This window comes from Artibeus jamaicensis, unplaced genomic scaffold (assembly GCF_021234435.1).
Source record: "Artibeus jamaicensis isolate MK-2021 breed Jamaican fruit bat unplaced genomic scaffold, CSHL_Jam_final scaffold_916, whole genome shotgun sequence".
Classification (NCBI taxonomy): Eukaryota; Metazoa; Chordata; class Mammalia; order Chiroptera; family Phyllostomidae; genus Artibeus; species Artibeus jamaicensis.
In genome coordinates, this window is record NW_026522059.1 from 30,542,016 (window position 1) to 30,568,826 (window position 26,811).

The 26,811-nt window shown below is 51.0% G+C and overlaps 1 protein-coding gene across 1 annotated transcript; it reads left to right on the forward strand.

Moving 5' to 3' along the window:
- The first annotated feature begins 10,882 nt into the window (after window positions 1-10,882).
- GDF6 (growth differentiation factor 6) lies at window positions 10,883-26,524 on the forward strand. The gene is made up of 2 exons (XM_037131067.2): window positions 10,883-11,306; window positions 25,563-26,524. The coding sequence occupies exons 1-2, from the start codon at window positions 10,883-10,885 to the stop codon at window positions 26,522-26,524; spliced, it is 1,386 nt and encodes a 461-aa protein (XP_036986962.2).
- The last annotated feature ends 287 nt before the right edge of the window (window positions 26,525-26,811 follow it).

Sequence of the window (26,811 nt, forward strand, 5' to 3'; positions counted from 1 at the left end):
CTAGCCTACCTAGTCAGGACAGCTCAAGAAAAGACAAAAAGCTGGTTCCTGTGATGGCGTTCTGCTTCGGTGACGTGTGTACCTCGAACTGTCCAGGTCTCAATTTTTGCTTTGAAGGAATCACGCCAGCCAAGTGTTGACATGAACACCCAGCCAAGTGAGCTAAAGGCTTAGAGACTCACCTGCAGCTCTTGGTTTGGGGCTTTTCCTGTAGCCAAAGTGAAGTTAACCATTGATTTACACTGATCTTCATGCTGGGAGTGTGGCTGGGCCGGCAATGTACTGGCTAGTATGCATGGAAAACACAGCAACACAATGCATGGAGAATACAGCACCACAATGCATGGAAAACACAGCAACACAATGCAGTGAGGAGTCTTGGAAGACTAAGCACATATTCCTTTGCTCAGAAAATCCCTTCAACATTGTTGGCTTGTACAACCTTTAAATGTCACATTTTAAAAATTAGTTTCTGAGTCAAGAGGTTTATTAAATACTCGTAATAGTAAGAAGAGGAAAAAGGTTGTTAGAAACACATTTTTACAAAGCCTGTACTTTTTTTCTGCTTTTAAAGATAGGGCAGTATATTTCAGATCAGAATAAGGGTGCCTGAGCCAAGAATTTGGGCTGATTAAAAAAAATAAGCTTTAGATTTCATGTTGTTGGCAAGCTTATATATGTAATGAATGGAGGCTAGGCATCATGGTTGACTCTGGTTTCTCTGCAAGGCATTGTAATGGGTCTTATGTCTTTGCGGTACTAGTGAGGTGATAAACAGAAGCCAATTTGATTTGTATAATGAAGAAGCAGAATTTTAAGATTCCCAGGGTAATCTAAGGAGAAGAGGGAGGGATATGGCAGAAGCCAGGAGAAAGTGGAGTAGACATGGCCTTCGAGAAGGTCTCAGAGGTTGCCCCCAATTAAGACTGTTTAGGAACAAAGAGACCTGATATTGCCTTTTAAATCATCTTCCAGGCCACATGGAAGATGGTCTAGCTTCTCTACGCCTTCACCACCAACCTGTCACACAGCGCAGCTTTGTGTGCTGTGGGGAATCAGAGGTCAAAGGGATGGTGACTACATTCAAGGCAAGATGGCAAGAAGAGACAGTCATGGGGACAGCAGAAGCAAAGAATTCGGCATAAACAGGACATTGCAACAGGAGGGAACCGGGATAAACACACTCCTCCAAGGATCCCCAGAAATATCAGGAACAGGAAAGAGGCTGCCTTTCTCACCTTATGTTCCAGGCATAAGGTGCAGACCTGGGATGCAGGTCCCAGACATTCTCAAGTTCAGTGTTAAAGAAAGCAAGTCCCTACAAGGCAGCGAAGTTCATCAGCACCCAGATGGCTGGCCCCACTCTCAGGCGCTCTGCTAAAGCTTCCCACAGGCTTTTAAAGATTAATCAATGTCCTTATAAGTTATTCAAATACCTGGTCCTAAATCACATTCCTGTATCCTGATGATAAATGGCATGGATTGAGGTTTTCTAACAAGTTTCCACAACAGTGATTTGGTGGGAGTGAGGGAGAGGGTGAGGAATAATAACCAGGTTACGTTTGCTGCCTGTGGGTTTGAGTTTCACAAGAGTCTTGAATGAAACAGTCACATTCAACCAGTTGCTGTGAAGATCATTCAGTGCTTTGTGGGGGAGCAGGGCAGCCTGTATTAACTGGCCTGTTACTAGTTTCCTTTCACCTGCAGCGTGAAAGAAAGATAACCCCAGGGCAGTGGGAAGCTTTAGGACTGTGGCAATCCACCTAGCTGGCGGTGTACTGAGGATTCTGTAGACATCTTGCCCAACTGCACGTTTTGCAGACAGCTTGTAAGGAAACATTCCCTTGCTTGGCAGGCTTCTCTGGGAGAGCTCTGCCCTGGGAGGCACTAACTTCAGCTTTTCGTCCTCCTTTCATTTGAGTGGATGCCTTTAATATTTTTTCCAGCTGCCGATCATGAGGTCAATTCAACCTGTCCTGGCAGAAGTTTGGAGGCTCTGGCCAGGGGTGTAGGGCTGGCTGGCCCACTGGCTGGTTTTCCGGAGAAAGGCAGCAACGCGCAGCCCCCCCAGAGCCCCCCTGCCCCTTCATCCCTCTTTCCCTGGTTCTTTTGCTGGGACCACCGACACCGTTGAGGTAGGTGAGCACCCAGGCGAAGGGATGAATACAAGAAGCCTTTGCTGATAGAGCCATTTATTCCAAAGGAATTAGGTTGCGATTGCTCCTCACTGATTCCCTACTTTCTAGCTGTATGCCATTCTAATAAGAGTTAGATAATTTTTCTAAAGAAGTGGGTTTTTTTTTTAAGTGAACCACATCCCTTAGAATTTTATGCAGGCAACCTATAGAACGCACGCACCTCAGACAAAGTCTGAAGGAGTCAGGAAAGTAGAAATAATGGGAAACAAACGGAAATGATCTTATTTAAGGGAGAAAGTAAGAAGAGGAGTTGAAGAACAGCTCACAAGATATAATCCAGGAGGTGAAGAGGAGCTGGGTTTTAATCCCAAGAGGACAAATATAAAGTTTTCACTTGACATTTGGGTAAATAGGTATAAATTCATCCTTAGTTATTTTTATTAGTATAGTCTGTGCGAACAGATTGAAAAGCTGAACTTTCAACAAAGCCATCTAGAAAGCTCTTCTTTAAGCATATTAACTTACAAGTGGGTATTTCTTAAATTGCTTTATTAAATCTTTGTACTTTTTGGGACTAGTCAAAGAACACGTGTGAATGACCCATGGACACGGACACCAGTGTGGGGATGGACAGTGGGAGGGGGGTTTGGTCTGGACAGAGGAGGGCAAAGGGGGAGAAATTGAGAGACCCGTGATGGAATACTAAAGAAGCATAAAAATAAAAGAAAAATGTTTGTACTTTTTATTGTGGTAAAACATGCACAACATAAAAATGACTAGCTATTTATTTATCTTCCTCACCTGAGGATCGGTTTTGTTAATTTTAGAGGAGGGGTAGAAAGAGAGAGAACATCGATGTGAGAGAGATAAATATGGATGAGTTGCCTCTGCGCCCCACCCGGGGGTTGAACCCGACTCCTTCTGGTGCCTGGGTGACACTGAGCCACCTTTTAGCCATTTTCCAGGGCACAGTTCCGTGAGGTTAAGTTCATTCGTGTTGTGCAATCATCACCACCATCAGACTCCAGGACTTTTTCATCATCCCAAACTGAAACTTTGTACCCACTAAACACTAACTCCCGTTCCCTCCTCCCTCCAGCCTCTGGCAGCCACTGTTCTACTTTTGGCCTCTGTTTTTAAAGCTAATTTGTTATAACTTGTAACTGTAGCATTTCCTAATCTTAGCTTTTGAGGAGAAAAGTCAGGGACAGAAAGCTTTTTGAGGACAGGTAAGACTTACACTGACTTTTCAAACTCATGTTTATCGATTTCAAAATGAAATTTTAAAGATTTCCCAGATTTAAAGTGTTCATTTAATTATTTCTAAGTGAATAAGCTACAAATTTGTCTTTCTTATTGGTGATTCCTAGGAAAAAACACATTAAAGTACTGTTTTTAAAAAGTACATGATGTTAAATAATCATATCGATCATTTCTATTTGACTAGAATATACTAAAGCTAGTCAGTGTAGTCTCATACCTTAAATATTACCATGCAATATAAGAAATCGTTTCTAAAGTCATTGAGAAACTACGTACCACTTTTGATGGATAATTCATTGTTCTCTTGATTTCTTTTACAAGGATTGGGTTGGCCAGAAAGTTTGTTTAGTTCTTTTCCTACAACGGCCCCAGTAGTGCTCGGTGGTCTTTAACTTCATCTGAAACAATTTTGTTAGATTGTGTTGTGACAGCTGCCATATTAACATGCATTCAGAAAAAAACATAAATAAACAGCTTACTGGACATCAAAAACAAAACAAAAACAAAACAAAAAAACTTATCAAAACTGGTGAATTTGTGTGCAGCCATTTTAACAGTGCAGATGGAAGAAGATAAGCAACATTTTTGGTGTATTATGCTTTATTATTTCAAGAAAGGACAAATGCAGCTGAAGCAAAAATAAAAGATTTGTGCAGTGCATGAAGGTGCTGTGACTGATGAAATGTGTCAAAAGTGGTTTGTGAAGTTTCTTGGTACTATTTACCCAAGTTACTTCTTTGCTGTGGGGCTGTCTTATGCATTGGAGGATGTGTAGACACACCCCTGGCCTCTACCCACCAGAAGCCAACAGCGGGAGACAGCCAACGTACTCGAAATATCCAGATCAACAAAGTTATTGGTGAAAATCAGAAACGTGTCTTTATTTTACGGAAAAAACTACACTGACTCTTTGGCCAACCCAATAAAACTTGGCCTATTGACAAATAGACAAGAGAGCAATAAACAGCAGATACTACGATCATTTAACTAATACTATTCAGAGTTCTAAAGCAAAACTAGATTATGATAAATTGATAGTAAACGTGACATTCTCAGTACATGTAAATAAAGCCTAAATTTGAGAACCTCTGTTTTCCCAGAGCCCTAGTAAATATACTTTTAACAGAGATCTCAAGTAAAGCAGCCATATGCTTATAATTATCCAAATATTGTAGATCCCCTGTGCGAAATTTCACATCTTTATTGCTTCTATTTTAATGTTTACAAAGTTGGTAGTAATTTTTAAAACCAAATCTGATCCCAAACAGGAAAGATAATTTCCTATGTAATTGTAATTTTCTATGCAAGGTTTGGCAAGGATCAAATCATTCTTAGAACACAACCATCTTTACTCTCAGAAGCATCCAATATTCTCCTTTGCGAAGGCACTTGGTTCACTCGACTCGAGTATCCTGATGCCTATTAGCGAACTGCAATGTGTTTCTAATCTAGAATGTTTGGACAGGAATAATACATGGCGAATCATTACAGAAGCAAAGTGTTGCCACAAATTCACGGTGAAATACAGTGAAAGCTCACTATGACAAACAGTGTTAGCCTTTTTAGAAAAATTATTTTAAAAAACAAATGCTTAGGATGATATGAAAGGTAGTCACATTGAACTTCCACAATGTCAGTCCAGAGAAAAAGTACAAAGATTGAGAACTACTCAAAGTAACGGAGAATTATTTGATATTTAAAAAATCCACACAGCTGAGTAACTAATAATCGCCATGCTTACTGTTATCTGTAATAAGAATTTACGTATGCAGATATATATAATCAGCATTAAGAAAACCTCAAATGGAGGCGGAAAAAACTAATGTTAGAAGATTTTGAGTCAGAATAGCTAGGGCAGGGCAGAGCTGGGACGCAAGCCGTGGGTGCTGTGGCCCTGCTCTTCCATTTACCCCCGCAGCTCACAAGAAGACGTCGGCCGTCAGCTCCCTCTGACGCAGTTTCTGTCTCCCTTTCAGGTTCTCAACGGGCCAATCAGCTCTACTGATTTTTGGAGATCTGGCCAGAGTAGCCACATTCAGCCTGGTATGAGTGTAAGCAATTAAATACACCTGGTTTGCATGGGGAATGAAAATTACTTGCTCATTAGAAATGAAAATCATTAATTGGATAATAAACTTGCATACTATGTGTTTCCTTTATAGCTTTCTCTTAAAACTCAAAGCATTTCTTGAAGTTCTTGGCAGGTCAATTGCCCCTATTTCATGCTGTGGACCTCAGCATGTGCCCACCCCCTGCCCCAGCTTATTAAAGTATAGATAGCTGGGCCCAGGCCCAGAGTCTTGGGTGGGGCCTAAGAATGGGCACGTCTAAGGAGTTTCCAGGTGATGCCAATGCTGTTGGTCCCCGGAGCCGTCCTCTGAGAAGCACTGAAGGTGGCGGCGAAGGACAACCCGGTGGGACAGCCCTGTGTAACACCAAACAACGGAGAGCAGGGATTGAATGGATTTGATCCCCCCCTGTGGGTCTTCACGCTTCTTTCAATATCCAGAATTGGATCCAATTGCCGTCCCATCTCAGAGCTCTCATACTGGCGGCAGGCACAGGGCCGACTTAACCTCTGGGTCACACCGAGTTCAGCCAATAGAGTGGGAGAGCTGCGGCCCAGAGAGGTTGGGACTATCGTATCACTGGGCACAACTCTTCATTCTGTTTCTCCTAACTTGTCTGTAAACCATTCCTTCAAGGAATGGGAGTGCCCAAACAAGGGAAATGAAAAAGTCAGTGTCAGTGGACACTGGGGAAAGGAGGAGGGATCACAGGGCCGGTCGCTCCGAGGCTGAGCCGTGAAGGGGACGCTTCACCTTCCGTGCACCTTTCCCGAAGAGGCTTCCGAAACCGTCTCCTCTGTTCCACAGCAGTGCTCACCTCTCTTTCTGATGCTCGGGACCCCACACATTTTTCACCTCTGACCCCTTCTTTGAGGAACGCAGGTCAGGACTCTAAGCCATTGGCTTTCCTTCTGTCATTTTCTTTGTTCACCAACCTTTTTTTGCAGATAAAATTTTATGAAAAGGTCAAAAACAGGGCTGAAAGCAGGGCTGCTCAGACCAGAGCAAACGTGGCGACGTGAGTGCCTCCTGGTTCATGTCCTCATTCCTCTTGCTGAAAGCCCCAGAAGCGCTCAGGAGCAGAATTTCAAACCTACTTGCCCAGTCATTTTTGTCCTTCCCCTTTTTTAAAGTCAAAATCCACAAGTCTTAAGTCAGCTATCTAATCCTATCAGATAATCAGCTTATCAATTCATTCAAAATAGTATCCTAGTGATAGTAAAATATAAATGGGGATCCTACTGGCATTTGTATTTTCACTGGGCTCTTATAAAGATAGCACCTCAGACTAAAGCAATTGTCTTATTTGTGTGAATTTTGGGTGCTAGGAATTCGTGCTAGGATATATTCCCAGAGCTTTTAAAGAATAGTTACTTCAACTGGATAAGGACCACACTAAAGGTAAAATCTCCTCAGTCACTTTCATAGAAATTGCCTTTCGACTGACACTTCAATAAAAATTACAGAATAAAAGGGGTATGTTTATTTATTTAGGAGGATCTTCTCTTCTTGGGTTAATATAACTTAAAAATCAGAGAGCATGGGTGTCAGATAGCAACAGGGAAATTCTATTTGCTTTTGGTCCTGTGTTTCTGGGCAGTCAAATTGTTCACTTATAGATGTTTTGTTGCCAAATGCTGCCCACAACTTATACATGACTCTCTAATTTCTTCAAATCATGTTAATAGATGTCACTATTTCCCGTCTGTCTTGCAACCGCCTGTAAATGTTAGGTCCAGCATGACTTTGGTTTTCCGCAAGCAATTCCACCAATTTCCACAGGGGGGCAGGACATACCAGATAGCACAGTTGTTGGTATTTTGGAGGGGGGGGTGGCGGGGAGGGGGGCGGTTGCGGGAATCTAACCAGGAAAGAACGCCCTGGTTAAGCTGCTGAAGGTGCCTTCTCATTAAGCTCATGCACCTTTTGCCTTTTTTCATATTCTTCATAGATGAACTTCCTGAAGAAATTATGAAAGAATTTAAGACTGGACGGAAAACTTAAATTCTACAGTATTATTTCAAATTCTCCAAATGTGAGATCTAAAGGCAGACTTTGACTTGTAGTGTGCTCTTTGTATCTTTATTTTTACAACACAAACACACACCCATATACCCACAGAGCAAAGGCTTTGGCATGGCCTGTTAACATTGGGGTGAATTCCCATTTGAAAGGGAGGAAGAGAAAAGGCTTTATATATGTTACTGTGGGCCATCATTCCTAGAATTAAAAGTGAAGTGCTTTTTGGTACAGGGGAAGAATTGGATTGGGAGCCAGAAAGGACGGCCTCCTAGTTCTGGGTAGATTTCTGACAGCTTGTGACCTTGAGCTCTCCCACTACGCGTGTGTGTCTTTCTCTTTGCTCACCTTGAAATCCATGCTGCAACCCTTCCCTGCAAAGGCCACTTTCGTTGCCTGACCAGAGGCTGGCAGCAATGAAGAAGGCTAATATCTGCCCCAGGGGAATCCCAAACCCGAAGACGAAGACGGAGCGAGTCCTTTACGGTCACTGTCTCAGTATCATTTACTCTTACACATGACCCCATGTAATGTGCTGAGAGATCCTAAGCCAGAGCAAATAGGCTCATCACCTTGTTTCCTGTTTACGGATAACTCGAAACAGATACAGTTGCTATGGGCAAAATGAAAAGAGAGTACACAGGGCTGCAGTTGCTGACTGGAAACATTTTATTGAATGGAGAGTCTGAAACTATGAATCATCATTAACTAGACTCATTCTGATACAAATTAAAATCTGATAATACAAACCGCAAGTGTCCATTGACCTGAAGGAAGAGGTAGAGAGAGACCACAAGAAAGAGGCTTCTCTGGAACACTGGGGCATGATGGACAGAACAAGACCCAGAGCAGACTGGACAGGACCTGGGATGCATCCCAGGGCCAACAGGTAGGTAGAAGGGGAAATGCTGCGTCTTCAAGTGAGAAATGAGGGGTTTTGAGTCTGTGCATTCGCAGAGGTGGCATGGGCAGGCAACAGCAGGGTGGTGAGACCTGCAGAGAGAGGCAGAGGGCAGAGGAGAGATGTCCAAGGACAAAACCACACCCCTCCCCCCAAAAAAACAAGGGCCAGCAGGCATGTTTCGGCCACAATGTCATTGGCCACAATGTTGAGTTTTAAAGGAAGAATACAACATAGCATCTCTCCTTGTGTTACAATAATATGGAAATAATGTGTGCATAAAGAAATTAAGAAGGAACGGAAGGGAGCCCATAAAAGCAAAAACATTTCATTTGTTGTAGGAAGGAAGAAAAGGTTATGGTAAAGAGTCTTGGAGTCTAAAATCTCAGAAGCTAAAACTCATGACACCAAAACCAGGATTGGGTCAGAAGGGCATCCATCCACGGAGGACCTCAGGAGCAGAGCCCATGAGCCCAGCGGTTAAGGGCTCACAGCCTCTGCTAGGGCCTCAGTTTCCTTATCTGTGAAACAGAGGTACTACCTCATAAAACTATTTTGAAGATTAAATGAAATAAAATATGGAAAGGACTTACAACCCTGCCCAATTCATAGGTTCTCTTTTTCGACATCCAGGGGGAGGCCGGTGGCCAGTGCCCAGGGCGGAGCGCGCAGCCCAGACCGGAAGGAAGTTAAGAAGTGAAGGGAGCAAGGAAGCCAAACTTCCTCTCTCGGCCGTCAGGTGAGTGGTCCCAGCAGAGACAGTAAAAGAAATGAAAAAGCCGAAGAAAGAAAGGGGGAGAAAGTGAGAGGGAGTGGGGTGGAGAGGAGGGGTACACTCATATGTACGGCAGTGTGGGGAGAAATGCTCTCAGATAAAATAAAACCACAAAGGAAAAAGAAGGCAAAAATGAGTGGAGATAATGAGCTAGTGGTGAATTCTTCTGTGCTGAAATGGGAAGGACACTGGGTTTGGGGTCTGAGCCCTGGGTTCTGTCCCTGACCGCATGTCCTCTTGGCTAAGCATCCTCGGAAAAGTCATTTATCCTCTCTTCATCCCGTTTTTTTAAATCTGTGAAAGTGGAATAGTAAGGCCAACGTCTTGGAGCTGCTGGGACGTTAAAGGAGAGCAGTTGACGGTTGGGGGCTCAGCACCCAATCGTTGTGCAGGGAAATGCCAGTCCTTCGCGTTCCAGGGCACTGAGCACTCCCTGTGGGGGAGAAGCCTTCCTCCCTCTCGACTGGCAGCGTCGGGCCCAGGAGGGAGCTGGGCAGTGGGCGTGAAGACGGGCCCGGAAAATCTGGGGACAGATCAAGGAAACTCGTGATGGGGCGAGACTGGGCTGAAAAGAAACAGATTGGGGAAGAGCTGCACAGGGAGGGTCCGCAGACTGGGAGGTGGAGGCCCGGGAGGGAGAGAGTGGAAAGGCAGAGAGCGATGGGAGGGCGGTGTGAGAAGAGAAGCGGCCGAGGAGAGAGGAGCTGGAACACGGAAAGCACTTGGGAAGGAGGAAGTATTGACGGCGGAGGGAAGGAAGAGAGGAAAAATGGGGCTGCAGTGGAGGCGGGGGACAGGCCGACAGAGGCAACAAGATCCGGGGAGCAGGCAGAGAAAAAAAGCATCCAAAGCCATCGTCAGAAGAGGTCGGGGACTTCGAGACGAGGGGCAGCAGCCTGGAGGAGAGCGTAGCCGCTCTGAGGATCCATCCAGACTCTAAAGAGTGGCCTTTGCCTGACCTTGAGGGTCGGAAACAGACGCCCTGTCTTTGTGGAGAGCTGTACCCCACCGACAGAATGGGGCTGTTCAGGGCTGGGCCCTGTGCCTGGCGCGCGGCAAGGCTTCTCTGGCCCCGGGCTGGGCCCTAATCGGGGAGAACCGTGGCCCAAGGTTGGGGCAGAGGAAGGAAGGTACTACGGCTGGGAGCCAGCGTGCAGGGAACTGCAGGGGCGCCTGCACCAAGCTGTCTCTGGGAGGCGCTGCCGCTGCTTCCCTCCTCGGGGGCTGAACGCTCCCAGGAAAGTGGAGGCGACTGGAGAGAATCCAGACCCCGCGCGTCGGCGGAGGGACCGAACTTCGAATAGTGCTAGAGGGACCTTGGCACTGAAGACGGACGCCCCTGGATTCCTCACTGGGGGGGCGGCCGCACCCGCCTTCCCTGGCCCAGGGCCCGCTCCCGCGCTGCGCGCACCGCCTGCCGCCCGCCAGGCCCGAGCGCGTCCCGAGGGGGCGCTGTGTCTCCCTGCCACTACGGCGCTCTGCGGACCCTCTCCCCCACACCTCCTGCCCGCATCACCCGGCCTCTCCTCCCACCCTCCGCCCCCCTCCCGACTGGGGGCGGGAGGGGGCGTGGCGGGGCCGAGGTTTCTGTGGCTGGGACCAAGATCCTCACACTCAGAGTCAGCCCTAGGAGCCTGGCCCTAGCCGCTGTCCAGCCGCTCTGTGCTCCTTGCGCGCTGTGCCGCAGTCTCTCGGGAGACGTCGCCGCTCGTTGGCCATGGATACTCCCAGGGTCCTGCTCTTAGCTGTCTTACTCATCGGTTTCCTGTGGGATTTGCCTGGCTTCCAGCAGGCTTCCATCTCATCCCCCTCGTCCTCTGTCGAGCTGGGCTCCGCCAAGGGAATGCGAAGCCGCAAGGAAGGGAAGATGCCGTGGGCGCTGCAAGAAAGTGCCCCGGCACGGGCGGCCCCGGAGCTCCAGGAGCCGCAGCCGCTGGCACAAGATGAGCCCACGCGCCTGCTGCTGCAGCAGCCCCAGGCACAGGAACCTCCGGGCAGAGGCCCACGCGTGGTGCCCCACGAATACATGCTGTCAATCTACAGGACTTACTCCATCGCTGAGAAGCTGGGCATCAACGCCAGCTTCTTCCAGTCCTCCAAGTCGGCTAATACGATCAGCAGCTTTGTAGACAGAGGATTAGGTAAGTGGCAAAAAAAGACGCCCCACTCATTTCCCCGGGAGCTCTGCAGCCGAGGCACTGCTCCAGCTCCTGCCCGCCCCGCACACCTCGCCTTTCTTTTCTTAAATTGCTTTTTTCAAAAGTTCGAGTAACTTTCTTGGTACGGCTGCAGATATAGTTGCAGTTTGCAATCATCCTTTCCTCCTCCTTTTCTCTTTCTTCCTTCTTCCTCACATCTTTTGCAGAAAGCAGCGTGGTGGCCGCTCCTCTGGTGGCTCGTGAAGGAAGCGTGAAGGGCGGGAGGTGGCGGGCAAAAGATCTGGGCTGGAGAGGGTTCGCGGCGGGTCCTGACGGAACCGTGCCACAGGGTCCCAGGTTTTGCGGGGTGCTGGGTCCAAAGTCTGAACTATGGTAGGAATGGGGCGGGCCCGGGGGCAATAATACCACGAGTTCCCGTCCGATCCGAGGAAAGTCGGCAGATCTGAGTTCTGCGTTCGCAGGAGGAGTCAGCGAGCTGCGCGAGTCTGGTAGCACCCTCTCCCTGCGGCTGCACGGGTTCTGGGCTTGTCCTGTACTGGGCGTGGGGATCGTCGGCCGGTTGGGAGCCCCACGCCTTCGGACTTACTTGCTACCGCAGCGCGCGAGGCCGCAGCGGAGTGGTTTCTGCAGTGGCAGTTGGCAGGGTGAGCCTGGAGCAGGGGCGCAGCAGCTAAGTTTAGGGTTTGTTGGTACAGGACCTGAACCACGCGGTGCGTGGATGTGCACATCCATGTTTCTCAGCAAGCCAGCAGCCAATGCTCCCCTTTCCGCGCGCCTTCTAGGACCCCTTTGCCAGTGTGGGCGCCTTGCCTGCGAGTCTGCGGAAACGCTTGCCCCCCCCCCCCTTTTCCGCGGTCGTTGCACTGCAGCGTGAGGGATGCCTTCGAGAGAACCTCGAGGTCTCCGCAGTCCCAGAAATTGTGTAGGGATCTACAGGCGCCAGAACTCGGCTTCCAAAGTGGAGAGACATTAATGCGGATGGAGACGGGAAAGGAAGGGGAAGGGGGTGGGGACGAGGGGGACGAGAAGAAAGGAAGGAGAGGATAAAGTTTTAGGCTGTTTTACGCTCTGCTATCCTGCGCAGACTCGGCTCCGCGCGTTGACCCTTCCCCTCCCCCCACTGCGGGTCACTGAGAGTGGGGTCGCGGGGTTCGGGCTGAGGGGGCTGCTCTGCTCTGGCTGCCTTGGGTACCCGCCTGTCCTTGAAATTTTTCAGAGCCAGCTGATAGCCCGGGGCTTTCCGGGTTCCAGAGCCCAGACTCCTCCCTTGCCCCTACCTTCCTTTCGGGCAAGGGTCCAATATGCTAGGGTCCGGCCCGTGCTGGATTCGCTGCTGCAGCCAGAAGTCAGCAAGGTGCATGAGCCGCTGAGAGGTCCACGCAGCAAATTAACGCTGGGGTGATGCTGCGACTTTAAGACTACTAAAGCTACTTTTGCAAATGCATGTGGTGTCTTTGTAGCGCTAGAACTATGTCCCTGGCCGCCGTGCTCGCGGCTCAGCTAGCCCACTTGTCCCTCCACCCCACCTTTGCTTCTGCCTCCCTCCCTCCTAATCTTATTGTCCGCCTTTTCTACCACCCTAGTCGAAGATGATATTAAGGATGCTTAGAGAAAATTTCTCAAGAGCCTTTCCCCAGGGGAAGAAATCCCGGAGGCCCAAGCCGGCGGTCAGTTGGGCGCGCATGGTCTTCTCCTTAAGGGAAGTTCCAAGACTCTGCGCCCCTCCCCCAAGCAGGCACCCCTAGCTCCTTCCCTGAGCCCTGTAAGTTTGGCACAGGACCAAGGGACTCTGCAGGCGGTTTGGAGGTGTCTCCCGAAGCCTGTGGCGATCAGGAAAGTGCAGGGGATCTCTGGGGGCTTCAGGTCGGGTCAGACATGGGCTCACTTCTCCCTTGCTTGAGCTGTAGCCTCTCCCCGGGCACCGCGCTGGACGCCCCTGGGCGCCGGAGGTAGGGAAGGGCCTGGCTGTGTGCCCGGGCTGGGGTGGGGGGAGTCTCTGTTTCCGAGCCAAGGTCTCCAGGCTAGCCGGACCGAGATCCAGACGTCCGGCCTCAGCTCCGGAATGCCGTAGAGAGCTGGAGCTGCGCGCGGTCCCCCGCCAGAGGAGAAGCGGCGTGACCACCTGGACCTCAGCTTCAAAAGCACGGTCTCCTCCACGCTCTCAGGTTCCCGGAAAACGCGAAGACAGGCAGTTAGCCGACTGGGAAGGCGACGCGGCTGGTCACACACCGCGAGGGCGAAGGAGGGGGCACGCAGGGGAGGGGTGCAGCCCCAGCTCGATAAAGGGAAAGCCTCACTTTCCCTCTCGCTGATTTTGATTTGATGTGTCACCGGCGGTGACCTCGGGCTGGACCTTCCGGGGCTTGCTTAGCATCGGCCCCCTGATTGGAGTGTTTCAACTCAGTGATCTAATTGGGGGCTCATGTCATAACACATCAAACAGTGTCTAGTCTCCCGTAAGGGAAGGGACCCGCCAGCCGCGCATCCCCGGCCCCGGGCAGGGACTTCCGCCCCTTTCACGTGGGGACTCTCAACCGCGCCAAACGGTTCAGCATCCCCTCCCCCAACCCGTGGACGTTGGGGCGAGAAGGAAAGAACGGCGGCCAGCCGCGCGCTGGGCCAGCCGTGCTCACTTGGCGCCTTGCCTCGAGGATGTTTAAATCGCCATCTAATGTGGCAGGCTTGGCTTCCAGGATCGGGGGTCCCTCGCGGGGGAGGAGCAAAGGAAATGGCAGGAATCCCGAAGCCGGCTCACAAGGCATGAACTCCTTTTTCACGTGCAATATTGGTAAAAAGCTTCCCTCACCTGAAAATCCGGAACCTCAAAAGTTTCACTGGAAGCTTTCGATTAAGCGTGGAAGAGCGGGGAAAAACGCTTTCCACAGTGCATGAAGAGCGTTTTAGATCTATTAAGACAGCACGCTCTGTCCTCCACACTCCTTGGCACCTTCTGCCCACCTCCTCCCGCCCCCAATGTGTCCCTCCTTTTGATTTGTTATCCCAACACTCAGGGGTAATAACAGTAACCAAGACATACTGAACATTTACTGTGCACCAAGGGCTATGCTCAAACCTGTTATGTGTTCAATTCTAACAACAAGCACCAGGAAAATGCTACAATCAGTGTTTTATAGAAGTGAATGAAGGAAGACAGAGCGGTTAAGCAAGTTGCTTCAAGTCGCACAGCTAGTGAGAGGTGAAGCTCATAGCTGGTTCTAGCCCCTGAGGGCTTGTCTATGGCCGGCGAGGTTTGTCTAAAAGACTGGTGAGAAGCGAAACAAGGGACAGGCTTCCTGCCCCATCTAAGGGCAGCCTCTGGTCTCCTCTGCAGTTTCTTAAGCCTCAGTAGTCGGAGTAGAATTTTGGATTAAAGGGTCTGCCCTTCTTCCTCTAGACACCTTGTAAAGGGCACAAACTATGCTGCCCCTGATCTTCTAAAAATGCCTTCATATTGTTCTTTAAGTGACTTTGGAGCTATAAAGATGAGAAAGTGTGTGCCTGTGTGTGTGTTAGTACAGTTGTAGGATCAGAATGGACCCGACGGGATATAGAGAAATTACACTGAGTACAAGAGATAACTCATTAAAACACTGGGGCCTGGGAAAGTCCGACAGTTAGCACACCTATGACTTCAACATGGCTGAGAGCGAGGGAGGGAGGGAAACAAAACCCGAACTTTCAGTGTATGTGGTGAGGAGTGTCACGAAATTCCAACAAGGGGGACCAAAAAACCTCCCAACGATGAGGAAACCAAAATGAGTCTAAGAATATTGCTGCGACTTAGGTTTCCAGATGATTTTGAAATAAGAATACTCTTTAAAAGTATTTTTTTCCGGGGGGGGGTTACAATAGCACTCTCAGAAAGGAGGCAGCAGGGAACACATCAAACCAAAACGAGATCGGAACATCCTTGATGAACCTGACACCCTAGCAGTGGATGTTCGGCGAGTTTGTGGCTGATTGTTTGTTGGCTTCGTGGTTTACTTTCTGGGTCGCGATTACCGGGGGGCAGGGCAGGACAACTGCGAGGGGAGCAGGGCAGCTAAGAGGGCATTCTCAGCGGCAGAGTTCCCCTCCGACTGAAGTCCGTCTGGTGCAGCGTGTTTATGCAAAACAGCGAGTTTCCGGGTGGACCTGGGCCGCAGAGCACTTTTGTAATCAACGCAGAAGCACTTTTTGCCCGGACCCTGTTGTCGTTGGCAAACGGAAAATGAAATATAAGCGGGGAAGTATTTTAATGGGGACGGAGGGAATTCACAACTGTTAATTATTTGGTGACCTTGTATTCGATTTGTTTGAGTCCCTTATAAAAACACTAATGCAGACCAGACGGCCAAGCGAGGAAGCCGGCAGAAGGTTCCAATCTAGGCTTTATTTCCCCGGAAAGAGGGAACAGCCTTGGAAAAGGATTGCTGAGCGTCCAAGTGCGAGCGTGAGCGCGCTCCCCCGGGAGCCCGGCGTGGGGGTGTGTGTGTTGCCCAGTGGGTTCAGGACCCTCCTCCAGCCAGGTGAACGGAAAGGGCCAGGGGAAAAGCCCGGGGGTGAGGGAAGGACTCCTTGGACCGCAGAGTGTTCTGCACTTCTGGTGGGAATGATTAAAACACTAAGGCCACAAACCAGCCCCGTGGCCACTGGCTTGCTGTTAAATATCAGTTATTGTCACACGCATCCTTAAGGCCCGAGGGACTGCTCCACAGGACCCTCCAGGGCCGCCTTAGCACGAAGCTGCGGACGTCTACAGTCATCTGCAGCCTGGGTGCAGGTTGGCGCCGGGATTCTGGGCGAGATTTCTGGGCCGGCGATGCCAATCTGAGGACGCCGAGCGTTTTCCCCACAGCGGGCGGCTCTCTGGCTCTGGGAATTTGCCCCTCCGAGTTGCTGGTGGGGGAAGGGATCGAAAAACGTGCTCAAACATCCTTGCCATTTCTGCGCATTAAAAAAAAAATTGGGGGAGGGGATTTTTACCTAAGCCACAGTCCACAACAGACCTTGCGAATCTTCTTCCCAGAAAACCGAACTCAAACAGGAAAGGCCCCTCTCGGACCAGACAGGACGAGTGCTGTCAAGGCCTGTGGGGAACGTGGGGCGCTGCACTGGCGGAGGCCCGAGCGCGCCCTGTTCTCGGCGTACTGCCGCGGGGGTGGGGGGACACGCCTCCGTGAAGTGGGTGAGGTCTTGCCAGAGCGGCCTGGGGAGAGGGAGAAGGGAACCTGATGGACAGGTGGGGGGAGATGGTGTGATAGAAATAGGGCAGAATAAGAACTTGTGTTTCTCTCCGGGACTGCGGCGTGCACCAGACAACCAGCAAATTAACAATAATCCTGGGGCTTTGAGGAAAGTGAAGGGCATTAGTTCAACAACCCCTCGCATGTCGAGCAACCCTGCTCAAACGATACTCTGGACCCGGAGATGGGATCTGAGCTGAGGCCATGAGGCGTGGGAAGCGGGAACGTGGATCCAGCAGGCCATTTCGTTGCTTGGCGTCCACTGCCTCTCTCCCTTCCTTATAAAAAGCCCTGGATGTTTGTTTTTTAAGTTCAATGTTGGTTAAATGGTATCTCCTGTTTACAGGAATTAAATAGGTCCTCTTCAGCCTAATGGGTTCCAGGGTTACAGTTTCCTGAGTTCCAGGACAGTCCATTAGGGCTGCCGGGGGCGGAGAGTTGGGTGCGCCTGGGGAGAGGGGCTGTGGGAGCTGGAGAAGGCAGGCTGTGCGCGGCGTGGGTCCGCGAGGCCGGACTGAGCGCCCCGGGAAGCTCGCTAGTGGCCAGGGCGCCTGGGGGCGGGGCATGGTTTAGGGATCCCACAGTGGGCGGGAGGGAGAGGAGAGGGGCTGGCCTTTGGCTCAAACTGGCCGGGTTTAGCTTCAGGAGCCCCCAAGAAAGCAGGAGCCAAGGCAGCGCAGAGTGCTGGCTTTCGGGTGGCGGTGGTGGTAACGGTTTACATACACCCCTTCTTAAATAACGTAAAAACCAAAAAGAATCGGCGCGCCTGCTTTGCAAATCTGGCTTCAAGGCAAATGGGTCCTGCCCCCACTCCATACACACTAGGGGACCACACTGAACGAGGGTAGACTCTGGCCCGTAGCTGCCACCACGACCCTCATTTGGCTGATGCATTATATCGGGAGTCCCCCCAGGAGGAGCAGAGTTGGGCGATCTCTTCTTCACAAGCTGCGCCACTTTGAAGAACCCATCAGCTAGGTTTCTCCTGCGCGAAACCCTTGGCCCCTGAGGGTTCACTTACCCACAACCACAAGCCATTTTGAACCCCTTCCCCCACCTGCAAGGTCAGGACTGGGCGGAGAGGGGAAGCCATCTGAAGTGGGAAACTTTTCTTCGACTTTCGACACTGACGCTCGCGAGTCCAAAGACCCGATCCCGTTCCTGTCCAGGGCAGGGCTTCCCCACGTCTGCGATTCTCTCCTCTGTGCACTGTCCTGCCACTCCCGCCGCCCCTACCATCCCGGGCCACCGCTGGTAGACCGCGCAGTGAGAGCGGCCCCTGGCAAATCCCGCCCCCCCCCCCCCGCCCCGCCCCAGGCAGGCGTTGCATAAACGGCCCCAGCAACGTCTGGGGGACACCAGAGCAGAGGCATGTCGGGCGCAGGTTGCTTTCGAGGAGCGCGAAGGTGGGGAGAGTGGGTAGCGTGTGGGAACCGTACCGAGCTTCTGTTTGGGATTCATCTGAAGTGACGTCAAGTTAAGATCTGAGCTGCTGCAGTCCGGAGGCTGGGGAGGGACCGCAGTGAAAAGAGACGCCTAGTGAAATGTCCTGGATCTCTGCGTCGGGTCTCGGGCTCTTCGGCCCGTCTGGGAACGCGCAGTCAGGGGTTTACGCCAAGTTCATGGAAACTTCTTTATAAATGAAGCCAATTCATTCTATGGGCAAAAGGAGCCTCCCTGAAGCTCCTTCGGAGCATGCCCGGTGCCCGGTGCTCGGGAGAGGGGGGCTGGCCTGCGTCCGCCTCCGGGCAAGGCTCCGGAGGCTGAGGCTCCCAGGGCACACGGAGTTGGGTTATGCAGTCAGGTGTAAGTCAGGGTTCCCCTTCTCTCCCTCTCCCAACCTCACGCCTTTGCCTCACGCTGAGACAGAGTTTACTCTGCTGACACGGATCTCTCTGCAGATTCCGGCCACTCGACCGGCGTAATCCTGCGGGGTTTACAAGGCCCAGGCTCACCCTGGAAGGAGGGAGGGTGGTGGGGTTGGAGCAGCTTGGAGAGTAGGTGGGCAAGCTTCTCCAACACTCTGTGGAAAACTCGCCTTGAGCCCCTCTGGTCTTTGAAAGGAGGAAAGAAGCTGAGAAACGCAGGACAGTTCATTGGGGGAAATGACAGGGAAGCTGAGTGACCCAGAGAGGAGCTGGGCTGGTGACTGCAGAGTGGGTCAGGAGGCACACAGCCTTGGGACCAACCAAGGGGGACTTTGAGGGTGACTTGCACTGCTGGCTGGCTGACACTGCAACCCAAAGGGTCATTCATTACTATAACCCCTCTTTTGCCCTCCAACACACACTTGGCTTTTGCAGAGTGAAGATTTGGAACATTGCCCCCATCCCTACCCCAGGCTGGTTCTATGCACAGACTCTGCCTCACTAAAGGGCACCAAAAGGGGAAGTAGGGAGTGAGGCAGGATAGATTAACCCTCAGGTCTTTCAGGACTGCCACCACCCAGCCAGGAAACCAAAAGGATTAGCATATTGGCTAGCGCTGGCCCTGAGGAGCGAACCTGTACAGGGGGACCTCGCGAAATTGAGGTCTGGGCCTGGAGGTCGTCTGCTAACCTGGTGTTGTGGGAGGGACCACAGTGGTGGGTATGGTTTGGGGGACTGAAAACGATCAAGGTGATGGGGATGAGGCTTGCCCTTCTTTGGAACTTAGGTGACCGGGAACCTGAGGCCTCTGCTGCTCTCTGTATATCCTTCTTGCCCAGCACCTTTCCTCTACCATTTCTGGAAATCCTATAGAGATAACTGAACTGCACCTCCTCAAATAAGACCAAGAGGAGACCAGGTGCATTCATCTTCCCGTAGCTGGATGCAGGTAGTTATAGTATAATACTGGCTGCATTCATTCATTGGGTACTCTATGCCTTGGGTGCCTTGACTCTGACCTTTACAATGACTCTGCAGAGTAGAGGTCATTCTCCCATTTTATAGGTAAGGCATATAAATCTGGGAGAGATTATGTGACTCAGTCCACCCAAGGTCATCCAGCCAATAAAGCACAGGTCAGGGTTCAAATCTACTCCTCCCTCTCCTAGACTCTAGATTCCAGTGCTCATTCCATGTTGTCCATAGTAACTAATATTTGCACATATCATCAAATATCTTTCCCACTTCTTATCTCATTTTCAGCCCCTCCCTCAGTGACTGTGAGCTAGTGTTATTATTCTCATTTTGTAGGTGAGAAAATTAAGTTTCCTTATAAATTCTTTCAAAAGTCCAATTCATACCTTCAGTTCTGCTTAGCAAGCAAATGACTTTTAGACACCAGGGGTTGATCCTTTCCTCCAGGCAAGGACAGCAAGAGAGAGAGCTGGAGCCTTGTCAGGGATTCTGCCAGGCACGGAGGTCAAGTCTGGGATGTCCAGGTTGGTAGCACAGATACTGGGAGCCAGGCCTCGTACTATCTTAGGCAAGTTGCTTTTAAGTTCAGTTTTATTTTTCTGATTCAAAGCATGGACATAATGGTGATATATTTTTTGGTAAGTGGTTTTGAGGCTTACACGAATTACTGTAAGTTAAGAATTTAGATTATGCCCGGTACATAATATGTGCGACACCAGTGTTTGCTGTTAGGATTATTATGCTGGGTGGTCAGGCAGGAGCACCCTGGAGAGGCTGAATTGTGTGGACCACCCCCTAAATCAGAGCCTCTGTGCAGATGCTTAGCAAGCTCAGCTGTTCGCAAGGCTCACATCTCAACAGAGGCCTGACTCAGGACAAGGGTAGTAAGGGATGCCCCGAAGACCACTGTGTCCCAGGACGGTGTCTTTTTGGAGCACTCAGAGGCCTCCTTCATACAGACTAAATGGAAAAGAAGCTTGTGGAAGGGAAAGGGCTAGTGGTTCACTTTTTCCTCACCCAGTACACCTGACTCTATTTCCAACTGTGGCATCTCAGGGCAATGCTACAGCTGAGGGACCTAGGGAGGAAGTGACTACTGGAGGAGGAAGCTGACTTCCTGGGGGAAGCCAGTCCATGTTTTTTGGATGGCATTGCTGATGAATATGTGCTCCTTTTCCTCCCTCCCCGTTTGCTCCAAGGCCCTGTCAGAACCCTGTTAGAGGGGCGTGGCCACAGGACTAAAGGCAGGAGTTGGTATTAAGACCTGCAAATCCTATGCCTCACTAGCTTCAAGATAGTGGACAAGTTAAGACTCCTCCTGGAGCCCCAGTTTCCTTATCTACAAATGAGTAGAGCTGTAGGGTGCACCTCGGATGCTTGAGGTGAGGATTCAGGGACAGAGGCCATCGAAGCCAGGAGCAAGTGCCTAACACATAAACTTCATTGCTTCCTTTGGCTCAAAATGAGGGGTGAGGGAGAGGCTTAGCTGTAAAGACTTCTGGAGTTTCCTTTATAAACACTGTGATTACTCCTACCCCTTCCACCTAGGGGAGTTGCAGTTGGAAAGCAGAGTCTGTGCATTTGAGGACAGCATGGGGCGTGATGTTTGGCAGGAGGGTCGGAGGAGGCGGGTGGGGGCAGACCAGACAGTAGCGGTCCAGGTCACAGCGAGCTGGAGCGGTGTAGAGGAACACTGGGGGAGCCCAGAGTCTTTGGCGCAATGGGTCCCGGGAGTTGAGAGACGTCTTACCTTTGGGCCAGTGAGTGAGGGAAATTCCAACTAGGATTCTCAACAGGGACCTTCGGGGGCGGGGTCCTTATCTCAAAGGCATCTTGAAAAAATGCCCTGCGGGCTCCTTCTGCCCCAGACCAAATGAAATGGCAGGTTTTCGGGAAGCCATCTACAAGGTGGTCTAGGGGAGCCAGGCGTCAGGTAGAGCGTGGGTGGGCCGGCCTGGTGCATTTCCCTTAAGCCACCTTCCTGGGGCTCAGGTTCCCAGGGTGTCTGGTCTGTGCCCCTTGGGCATCCTGTCCTTTCCCATCTAGTGTTTGTTTGCTTCTCTGGTTTCCTCCAGCCATGTCCTGTGACCCTGCACGGATGCCTTTATCTTTCTGAGGGAGTTCATTCACTTCACATGGGCTTAATAAGTCCCCATCTTGCAAATGATTAGCTTTTCCCTCCGTTTACTTATTTTCTTTCTTTTTAAAATTTCTACCAATTCCATACCTGACGTGCATGTTTGAAGTGTCCTCTGCCTTTTACCAACTTGCTTTGAACTCAGAAAAGGCTGGCCTATTTATGGAGAATGTTCTTCAAATAGGCAGGAGGTTTGCTCCTTCTCCTCTCCTCCCCCGTCCCTTCTGCTACCACCACCCTGGAAGCTGATAAGCACAAATCCCGTGATTGTAACTTGAAAGGTCTCCCTGTCTAATACTCAACAAACATTGAGCTAACTGGGGTCTGAGCCAAGCTGTAGCAAGCCAGGTTGATGCAAATTAAAAGAAAAAAACCCCAGAAAATTCCATGATGTATTGCTGATCAACTTTATTTTGAGGCCTAAGGCAAACGATTCACTTCCATGATGTAAGGAAGGCCCATGAACAGATTTTCGAATGAAAGGTGCAATGGTTCTCATCAAAGGCATGGGAGAGAGGGCCCTCATTTATACAGGACTTAATGGGAGAGGAGGCTTGTGAAGGGGGCCAGCTTCCTACACAAGTGGCCATGGCAGCAGAGCCAGGCCTTGTGATGCCCAGTCAATTGGCAAGGTGTCTGCAGGGTCACAGCAGAAGGACAGTGGTCTGCTCACTCCCCAGGTCAGATGCCTCCTTGGGGCTATTTCTGTGATGCATGGCTCCAGAGCAGGTCCAGACAGGTGGGGAATGTGGTCTGGGAGGAGCTGCACAGAGCAACCACCTTTTGGGACACTGTTTAGGACACCCCAGGGAGAGAACATGTGGCTGAAAGATATATATATATATATATAATATTTGGATGAGGTGAGGGGAGGCAGGAAGGGACTGGGGCAAGAAGGTGACTTGATTCTGCTGTACCACCTTCAACCCTGCCCTGGGCCCTGTGCTTTGGAGAGTCCCATCTTGTCCATTTCCAGTAGTGCCCTCCCCCAAATGGTGGGGAATCTGAAGAGTCAAGGGAGTACTCATCTGGAGTAGTTGTTCTTAAAGTGGGATCCCAGACCAGACCAGCATCACCTGGGAACTTACTAAAAATGCATATTCTGGGCCCCACCACAAACCTCTAAGGCCCAAGGGAATTTACATTTTTAACAAGCTTTTGTATGAAACTGAGGATGCAGATGGCAGAGCACCAGCAGATTTAGTGGCTTTAAGAGCTACTATTCTATTGTGGTACCGGAGCCATAGAGTTCTTGCCCAAACAGCCCCGGGCCCACTTCCAGGGCCTGAAGAGCTTCTCCATCAGACCTGTCCTCCTAAGAGTGTATCACAGCACTGAGGTGTGCACCTGTAGCCTGGGAGTTTGGTCCTGTAAGGGTGTCCCTACCTACACTTGCAGGTGAGGTTCATGAAACCAGACAATGAAGCTGCTATGGAGAAGAAGCAGGATACAGGTTGAAGCCCGCAGTTGCACTCTTTCCCAAGCCCTGGAAAGAGTAAGAATGCCCAAGGCTGCAGAATCAATAGAGCCCTCTCTCTACAGATACTTTTCTCTGTTGTGACCACTCCTGAGGACCAGAGAAATGTGATTTTGCTGTGCAGATAGGCATTGATTAATTCACTTAAAAAATGCAAAAGCAAAAGCAGACTGATTTCTCTGTGTAGCACCAGAGAAACAAGTCATCCTTTGCACCTGCCTAATGTTCTCCAGCCAGTGACAAACTCCCTGGAATTACGTATGTAAGCAGCCATGGTTTTGTCCTAGCAAGCCCTGCAAATACAGTTTGGATTATGTCACATCCTTTATACCCTGGCAACTACTGGCTGCTTTTAGATTTTTGTACCTAGAATATAATGGGGAGGCGCTGAGGCAATGGGGCTTATGGGCTAAATGTTTCCACTGTGGAATTAAATAGACCTGGGTTTGGATTTCAACCTCACCACTTACTAGCTCTCAGACTTTGGTAATTAACTTCATTTCTCCAAGTCTTGAGTTTCCCATCTGTAAAATGGGAGCAAAGGAGTACTTACTTTAGGGACCTGTTCTCTGCCTGTTCTCGGCAAAGTAAGGATGAAAAAACATGTCAGGCCTCACAACATTGAGCTTGTGCAGCAAGTGCCTTAGGTTTGTCCCTCTCACCACATCCTTGGTTTGGGGAGAAATATGAGAAGCAGGAAAGTGAAGCGTAAGGCCCTGGGTGCAGGGATGGTGGTGGCAGAGCCCCGTCAGACACGGGTTTCTGTAAAGGAGGAGAAGAAAGTGTGCTGACTTCCCACTGATTTTAATGTGACCCTGGTAAGTTTGAAGGTCTTGGCTTCCATAAATCAACTGCCTCCAGCAGCTTTTCCCTTTTCACCTCTCTAACCCTCCCTGCAGCTCGCTCTCAGGTTGAGACTTGTGTATCAGAGTGATGCAGCCAGTCCTACCATCAGCCCAGAGCAGGGGCTGGGTATGGCCGAGGCTCCAGAGCTAGTGTCCTGGGGCTACATCTGGACTGGCAGTGAAGGTCGAACCTGGGACCCAGTGACACTTTTACTATTGAAATTGACCCAAGCTTTACTAGCTTCTGGGGAAAGCTGGGGGCTTTGGGGATTTTTGTATTTGCTCAGTTGTAAATATTTTATGAGCAAGCAGCCCAGAAAAATCTGGTTAACTTTCTGCCTTGCACATTGAAGTGGAGTTGGCTTTATAGACACATGTGTCAAAAAAAGAAAGAACTCCCCCCCCAAAAAAAGACCCAACCCAGAAAGTCCAGTTTTGTCTTCATCCCAAAGAATTCACTTTGGATTTTAAAAGCCTGTTATTCCCCATCCCCCTCACATGCCCTAAATTTCCATTTCTCACCTGTAACCAAAAGGTTTATCTTCAGGATTAGTCGAAAAGCAAGCAGATTTCAGGTTGTGTGGGTGGAGGAGTGGAGAACGTCCCTGCGTGCGCCCTGTGGGGTGTTCTCCTTCCAGAAGTGCCTGTTCGTCAGGGGCTGCAGGGTCTTCTCAGTGGATATGTGTGTGTTTCTCCTTTGACCCCCCCTGCGAACTAAGAAAGGCTTCTGAAGACCTCATTGCTCTTTTGTTTGTGTTTAAATGGTGAATTTAAAAGAGAAAGAAAGAAATCACATAACTCTTTATTCTGTCTGCCGGATGGGCAGCAAACTTCCCTTACACGGCCAGTGGGTCTCAACTAGACTGCACCTTTAAACAGTCTCGGGAGCTTAAGAAAAAAGTTAACAACAACAACAACAACAAACCCAATCAAACCCCCGATACCCCGGCCTTGTTTGCAGGTTTTGATTCAATTGCCTGGAGTAAGCCCAGGCAGCTGGTAATTTTTAGGTTCTTTAGGCGATTATCACCGGCAGCCAAATTGAGAATGGCTATTCTAGAAGTTTCTCACTTGTTGACCTGCATGAACACTAGGTCAAGCAAGGCTCTAAGTGCTGTAATGAACAAGATAGACTCGACATGCTCCTAGCTCCCACCGGCTGGTGAAGGGGGGGAGGGGTGTTGCTGGGGAAAACAGACCACTAAAGACAAATATTAATGAGGCTCATCGCAGATAGTGTTAAGTGCCAGGAAGATAATACAACAGGGGCCTGTGATAGTGACCGAGGGAGGTTACTGTAGATCAAGGTGGTCGAGGATGGCCTCTCGGAGGAGGAGACATTTAAGCTGAGCTGTGAATGATGAGAATGAGCCTGCTGAGAGGAGGGCTGGGGGCAGTGCGCCCCAGGTTCGCAACCACAAAGGGCACATTAGTGGTTGCCGGCAAGCTCCTGGGGGAAAAGCCGGGAGGCCGCCTCGGCCGCCTCTTCTGCAGCCACCGACTTCCGCCCTGGGAGACCCGGGCTGACGGGAGGAGGGGGACTGGGCTGGTGCGCCTCCCCTAGCCCGGGTGGTCGGCCGCGGGCTGGCCCAACTGGACCCCGGGTCGGCAGGCCCTGCTCCCCGCCCTTTTCCTCCTGGGGGCAGCCGCACAGCACCGGGCTGATCTCCCCCTTAAGTGAAACTGACTGTAATTATTTTTTATCTTGCAGACGATCTCTCGCACACTGCTCTCCGGAGACAGAAGTATTTGTTTGATGTGTCCACGCTCTCAGACAAAGAAGAGCTGGTGGGCGCAGAGCTGCGGCTCTTTCGCCAGGCGGCCGCAGCGCCCTTGGGGCCACCCGCCGGGCCGCTCCACGTGCAGCTGTTCCCCTGCCTGTCGCCCCAGCTGCTAGACGCGCGGACCCTGGACCTGCAGGGGGCGCCCGGGGCCGGCTGGGAAGTCTTCGACGTGTGGAAGGGCCTGCGCCACCAGCCGTGGAAGCAGCTGTGTTTGGAGCTGCGGGCCGCGTGGGGCGAGCAGGCAGCTGAGGAGGTCGAGGAGCGCGCGCCTGGGCTCCAGCAGCCACAGTTCCCAGACCTGCGGAGTCTGGGCTTCAGCCGGAGGGTGCGGCGCCCCCAAGAACGCGCCCTGCTCGTCGTGTTCACGCGATCCCAAAGCAAGAACCTGTTCACCGAGATGCGCGAGCAGCTAGGCTCTGCCGAGGCTGCGGGCCTGGGAGCAGATGCTGAAGGGCCGTGGCCCCTACCGTCGGGCTCCCCAGACGCCGGACCTTGGCTGCCCTCGCCCGGCCGCCGGCGGCGGCGCACGGCCTTCGCCAGCCGCCACGGCAAGCGTCACGGCAAGAAGTCCAGGCTGCGCTGCAGCAAGAAGCCCCTTCACGTCAACTTCAAAGAGCTGGGCTGGGACGACTGGATTATCGCGCCCCTGGAGTACGAGGCCTACCACTGCGAAGGCGTGTGCGACTTCCCGCTGCGCTCGCACCTGGAACCCACCAACCACGCCATCATCCAGACTCTGATGAACTCCATGGACCCCGGCTCCACCCCGCCCAGCTGCTGCGTGCCCACCAAATTGACTCCCATCAGCATCCTGTACATCGACGCCGGCAACAACGTGGTCTACAAGCAATACGAAGATATGGTGGTGGAGTCCTGCGGCTGCAGGTAGCAGCGGCGCCTTTCCTGCCGCCTTGGCCCATGACCGCAGGAGGCCTCACTGCAGAGAGGCAGGAAGAGGAGTCGGCCTTGGAGGCAGAGGGTGGGGGTACAGCCTGAATATACAGCCGCTTGGGAGAGGAGGGAGCTCAGCCTTGCCAGAACCTTTCACCTGCCAGCTCAAAGGGAAATAGGGTTTTTCACTCTTTGCCTTGGCTTCCTTGGAAAAACACGCCAAGGAGGATTTCTTTAGTTTTTATCTTTATTATTGCAGCTTTGGATTTCTTTGTGTGTGCCGCA